At 28.1% G+C, this 6,746-nt stretch overlaps 2 protein-coding genes across 3 annotated transcripts in view; both read left to right on the top strand.

Moving 5' to 3' along the window:
• LOC108577388 (ras-related protein Rab-1A) overlaps positions 1 to 1,630 on the top strand; it is a 2,776-nt gene extending 1,146 nt beyond the window's left edge. The window contains exons 2-4 of one of the 2 annotated variants that reach the window (XM_017940533.1): positions 52 to 448; positions 523 to 753; positions 835 to 1,630. In XM_017940533.1, the coding sequence (XP_017796022.1) occupies positions 52 to 448; positions 523 to 723 (598 nt within the window). In that variant the 3' untranslated portion in view covers positions 724 to 753; positions 835 to 1,630. The remainder of the gene's footprint in view (positions 1 to 51; positions 449 to 522; positions 754 to 834) is intronic. The other variant, XM_017940532.1, reaches the window with a different exon arrangement.
• Positions 1,631 to 3,133: 1,503 nt separating this feature from the next.
• On the top strand, positions 3,134 to 5,616 carry LOC108577409 (exocyst complex component 5). Its single transcript, XM_017940555.1, is given in 6 exon segments — positions 3,134 to 3,166; positions 3,259 to 3,702; positions 3,791 to 4,365; positions 4,367 to 4,849; positions 4,923 to 5,430; positions 5,518 to 5,616. Coding segments are annotated over 6 exon segments (2,142 nt in total).
• The last annotated feature ends 1,130 nt before the right edge of the window (positions 5,617 to 6,746 follow it).

Below are 6,746 nucleotides of genomic sequence, written 5' to 3' on the forward strand. Positions count from 1 at the left end.
AATTTAATTTGAATATAATTTATCTACATAATTTAATATATTTTTTTGCAGTGATTACTTGTTTAAGTTGCTTTTAATTGGAGATTCTGGAGTTGGAAAATCATGTCTTCTACTCCGTTTTGCTGATGACACATACACAGAAAGTTATATCAGTACTATTGGTGTAGATTTTAAGATTCGAACAATTGATTTAGATGGAAAAACAATAAAATTGCAAATCTGGGATACAGCGGGTCAAGAACGATTCAGAACAATTACAAGTTCTTATTATAGAGGTGCACATGGTATTATTGTTGTTTATGACTGCACAGATCAGGAAACATTCAGTAATGTTAAACAGTGGCTGGAAGAAATTGATCGTTATGCTTGTGACAATGTGAATAAGCTGCTGGTCGGCAATAAATGTGATCTTCACACTAAAAAAGTTGTTGATTACACAACGGCAAAGGTAAGCAACATACTTTATATAAATGTGTTAATGTTAAAATTACATTCTAATATACTTACAAATTTTGTAAATAGGAATATGCAGATCAGCTTGGTATACCATTCTTGGAAACATCTGCAAAAAATGCAATGAATGTAGAACAGGCTTTTATGACAATGGCAGCAGAAATAAAACTTAGAGTGGGTCCTCCATCAAGTGGCAACAGTGATCCAGCAAATAAAGTGAAAATCGAACATGGACGTCCAATTGAATCTGCTAAATCTGGGTGCTGCTGAGAAATGTAATTTTACATTTCTGTAACCAAAGTGAGTCTTTTTATGCTTATTGATAAAGATTAGCTATTATATATATAAAAAGTATAATAGAAATGACTTCTATTGTATTAGTGGACTTTTGATTACAGAAGGACATCTTATGGTAGCAGTTTTATACTGCTTGAAAACATTACCAGAAGAAACAAGAAAGATCATGGAAGTTTCAGTTTATATTAATAAAAAAATGAGGTGTGAAACATTATCAATTATGGACCACCAACTCTATCACAGAGTTGAATAAAACAAATTTTGTTCTATCTTTTTTTTTTTTTTCAAGAAAGGAGAACATAATTATTCACTTGCTAATACCTAGTGCAAAAATCGACCATAGAAAAATTTGTCGAATTAGCATCGAGGATCATTGATTTTACGCAATGATGCGTTTAACGGCAATTCGTGTTTATAAAGTAAATTAAATAATATTATGTATCGTGGTTATAAAGATAAGCACTCTTATTTTTTAGCGTAATTGTAACATGTATAATTGAATGTTTTTTGTCTTAGAAGGGAGTCATTCTTACCCTTTGTACTACCCAAACATTTTTCCATATTTTATTCCAAACTCTATCTTGAGAAAGACAAGAATTAGATTAACAATGTACTGAAACATGCCGTCGTCGCTGCCTCCCTCTTTTTCAGTGCTCATTAGTGTAATTTAATAACAATATATTAATAAATATTTCAACACTAATACAGAAAATGGAAATAGAATTCCTACAGTGTGTCCGTTTTATCTGGAAACGCATGAGTATCTCATAAACCGTTGAAGATATAAAAACATTATTATTATGAAAGTTGTTTGATATGGAGGGGGATATTGTGTGGTGTAAATAATTTTTTTTTCTATCAAGCAGAGGAGATTTCAAGGTCAAACTATTTTTTTTAATGGGATACCATACATCTTTATTCATAATATGATAGTATATGTTAACATGAGTACATTAAAAAATGTAGTAAAAGGTCATAAATTAGTGAGATCCTAAGGAGTCAGATTAACGTCAATCGCATCGTCGATCGTGCTGCGGACTCCCATTAGACCATTCAGTATCTGTTAAACTGACTGTTCGAGTGCTGTCTTTATGATCTTTTACATTGAATGATCTTATGCAGCATACCGTTGTACTCGTCTTAACAGACGCTATCATATTATGAATAAAGATGTAATAATTTTACCATGAAATGTCATCTACCATTTAATATAAAAAAAATCTATTGACACCACACAATGTTCTTCTTCATATCAAATAACTTTAATACTAACAATTTTTTCATATTTTCAACGGTCTGCGAGATATTCGTACGTTTCCAAATAAAACGGACACACTGTATGTGTACAAGAATAATTAAATACACATGTTCCAATTGGTAACTTCTATAAAAGTTACAGAAGTTTTTTAAACTTGTGCTACGTATGAAATTCGTAAAATTGTTCACCTACTATAAATATGTCATATGGTTTATAAAATGTTCAAGCGCTTGATATTTTAATATTTTCTGCTTCGTTTCTAGAAAAAGAAGCCTATATTCATAAAGCTATTTGTTTCATAGAAATTTATAAGATTAAATTTTTAGTTAAAAGTACTCGTTTACTTTTATATCGGTTGCTTACAGTTTAAAAAACCTAGTTTATATTGTTTTGTATTAGACACTCGTTATTTCAATTGTTTTTGCTTTTCTAAATGAAAACGCGTGAAAAAATCTAATACGTCAGGTTATTTTAATAAAACTTTGTACTATGCAATAATAATACCAAAAAGACTTTGTATACCACATATTATTCTAATTTTTATTTAAAAAAGACATTTTGTACAAAACTCATACTACAATTGCAATTAATCGCGCTTTTGTATTGTTATTAAAAAAATTTTATGAAAACTTGATAAGAGTATTTCGAAACTACATGGGGTTCTTTTATTGTAATAATACTAGTTTATTACATGAATTAACTAATAAGAATGTATGAAACTTAATAACGAGGACTGTATGTAACAAGTGTATAATTACAGAAAATAAAAATCACGTGTAAGTTGTAAATTATTTACTAATTTTTATTATATATACTAATAAGTAATAATAATGCCGTTAACTATATAACATGAAACAGTATTTGATATATTTGAAACTATTTAATTTGGTACAGGTACGTTTTTAGTATAGTTAGATAGAAGAGAAGGGAGTATGCAAACTGTCAAACGATTCAGGAATGAAAACCTTTTTACAGAACTTATATTTTTTAATAAATGATTAATAACAATCTTTTATTGAAATTTATTTATTTCTGTATTATTTTTTATTGACAATATTAATATGTGCATTTTACGATAAAATTATAACCTTACTTTCACATAACTGTCATTCAAAGTTCGTCAAAATGATGCAACAATACATGAAAGAATTGGAACAGGTAAATGTTAAATATTAAAGTAATACATTTAAACTGGAATAACAGTGTGTAAAATATTAATAAAAAATATCTGTTTAACAATATTTTTCTAGGATCCATTTGATCCTGAAGAATTTGTTGAAAGACTTGCTTGGAGAACAGTTAATGATACAACAAAAGACGGTGGAAAAACGTTTTTTGATCCTACAATAGTGCATGAGACGTTTTTACAAGCAATTAAAGATTTGCAAATTCTACAAGAACGTCAACAAAAAAAATGTGATAAACTTGAAGCAGCATTGAAAGATGAAGAAGCAAGGCACATGCTTGAAATCCTTGAATTACAGGAAAGAAATAAACACTCTATTGATTTGTTTCATCAACTAGATGAAAGAATCAATTTTGTGGCTACTAAGGTTTTACATCTAGGTGATCAGTTAGAAAGTGTTAACACACCAAGAGCTAGAGCTGTTGAGGCTCAAAAATTAATGAGACATTTCTCAGATTTCTTAAGTCCTGGACCTTTGACAGACCCAATTTTCACAGACAAGTCATCGGTACAAACTCCTGTTTTATATATCTGATATTTGTGATTATATAATGCACTAACAATTATAAAACTTAAGATTCTTTATTTTGCAACAGCTAGATGAAGCAGCAGATGTAATACAAAAACTTCATCTTATTTCACAAGAATTGCCATCTGAGAAATTTGAACATGCTAAAAAAAAGATTGCTGTTAAGTATGATGAAATTGAAAGAAATCTTATAGAAGAATTTGTTAGGGCACACAATAGAGAAGATGCTAATCGTATGAAAGAATTAGCATCAGTTTTAGCTCATTTTAAAGGATATTCTCAGTGCATTGATGCATTTATAGAACAAAGCCAAATGGGTTCATTTGGAGGAAAAGATGTTTTTCAAGATGTAATACCTATGTGTACAAAGTACCATAAATTAATGCAACAAGTATTTACAAATCCTGAACAAGTCATGGCAAAATTTGTATTAAATATTTATCATTTAAGACTTCAAAAATATGCAGTTGCTAAATTGGCAGATAAAACTGATCCTGATAAGTATCTTAGAAATTTATATGATTTATATACACGGACTGTGAAATTGTCTACAGAACTAAAAATGTTTAATATGGGTACTGATGATACATACCTTACAAAGTTGACTAGAAATATATTTCAAAAATATCTGGATACTTATATTACGTAAGTTCATATAATAATTAATATATATTCTCCTTATTGAATATTATGAATCTAAAAATCATCAGAAAAAACAGTTACAAACTGGAGGTTTCCAAGAATTAAGAAGGGATTTACAAGCAGTTCTTGGAGCAAGAACTAATATTAATATTGCTCAGATAGAAAATTATGGTGGAGAAACTTTTTTGTCAGAAGAACTTGCGATTGCTCTGTTACAAAGAAGTAAAGTAGGTTTTCAGAGATGTCAGTTATTATCGAAACCTGATGAAGTACCGATAAATACTCTTCAAATTTTGGAAATATTATTACAATATTTAATAAGTGAACATGTTGATTATGCATTGGAATTAGGTTTACAAAGTGTACCAATTCCTGAAAGCAGAACTCAACCTGAGATACACTTTTTCAATGTTGTGCGTCAATGTAACGCAATTGTACGCTTATTAGAAGAACAATTTAATGACAGTGTCATACCACTTGTTGTGTAAGATTTATTTTATTCATTTTATAATGTTTACTTCAATTATGAAAGCACATTTAAAATACTGTTTCTTTAGATCAACACCAAAGCATGGAGATTGTATGTTAAAGAAAAAAGTCGTATTAGATCAAATTGAAATGAAACTGGAAACAGGATTAGATAGAAGTATAAATGCTATTATTGGTTGGGTAAAAGTGTACCTACAAAATGAACAACGAAAGACTGACTTTAAACCTGAAACTGATGTGGATACTTTGAGCACTCCAGCCTGTTTAACAGTAGTTCAATATGTTACTGGAATGATTCGACATATTCGAAATACTTTGGATGGAAAGAATTTAAATAACGTCCTAACTGAAATAGGGGTACGATTTCACAAAGTTATTTATGATCACCTACAGCAATTTCAATTTAATTCTGCTGGTGCAATGTGTGCAATATGTGATATGAACGAATACCGTAAATGTGTCAAGGAACTTGAAGTTGATCTTGTTATTTCTTTGTTTGATACTTTACATGCTTTATGTAATTTATTGCTAGTTAAACCAGAAAATTTGAAACAAGTTTGTACAGGAGATCAATTGGTACGTTATGGTGATTTAAATATAATTGCAATTCTTAAGTTTTTTGATTTAATTAAAATTAAAATAATTGTTCATTTATTATTACAGGCAACATTAGATCGCAGTGTCCTGGTGAATTTTATACAATTAAGAACTGATTACAAAACACAAAAATTAGCAAATTGTCTGAAAGGTTTAGCTACATGATAAATTTGTATTCTCTGTAGATGTCAATTAATTTTGGAATAAGTTATACACAATGTTTGAAATTAAAGATACAACAAAAATAATATCGTAACGTAAACTAAGCTTTAATAAGTGAAGATATTGCTTTTATTGTAATAAGGATGCTATACCATCTGATCAGTTGTACAAGATTTTGTTATAAAGTACTACATAGTTAAAAAGCAATGACTTCCTTATCTTTTTAGCCTTGATTACATATGGAAGGAAAGATATTCTTTCTTTTCTCATTTTTATAATAGATGTTAAATATGTATATGTTTGTAGCAAATGTATTAATTGCATTGGTATGTAAGAGTGTCATAAATAATTGTCGTGTTTTTCATGAACACTGCTATTTTAGTAAAAATTGATATATATATATGTATAGGCAGTAAACTAAATATAAAATTTTCTTTCTATTTGTCATTTTCATTTAGTTATATCTAATATAAATTGGTGTTAGGCAATTATTTGCTTAAAATTTAGCAGTGTATTTCGACATATTACATACCACTTTAATTAAAGCACATTTTCGTATTATATTAAATTTTGCAGTTGATTTCTACAGTTTTAAGGCGGAGTACCTTTTCTTTAAATGCATTTTATGTGTACACAAATTCTAATTTTAATTTCCAAATTTAATAAACCAAAACGATTGTTAAGTTATATAAAAAGTATTACTTATGCCTTGTTTATTTACATGCATAGCTCAAACATATGCATTGCTTTTTTAAAATGTTATGAATTAAAATTTTAATATTTCAAAAAATGGAACAACATGTAAATCTAGGATACATATTTATTTGCAAATTTGTTAGAAATTTAGTTTATTAATGTTCAACATTATGACTATTGTTAATTTAGAAAAATGTGGAATAGTACATAAAGTATAAAATTTACATGTATTATAAATAAAATTGATAATACAATTTCAAGTAATGTTGGATGTAAGACTTTAACATCGATTGATTTGATATTAAAGTGTTCATTAGTAATTCATCATGTTCTAGAGTAGCATTGTAGAAACCTTGAATGTTATGTGAATTTTTGTTGTATTAACAATATTAGCAACTTAAATGTTATGTATAAAAATTAAATTAATATTAGTATTT

Source organism: Habropoda laboriosa, unplaced genomic scaffold (assembly GCF_001263275.1).
Source record: "Habropoda laboriosa isolate 0110345459 unplaced genomic scaffold, ASM126327v1 scaffold648, whole genome shotgun sequence".
NCBI classification, from domain to species: Eukaryota; Metazoa; Arthropoda; class Insecta; order Hymenoptera; family Apidae; genus Habropoda; species Habropoda laboriosa.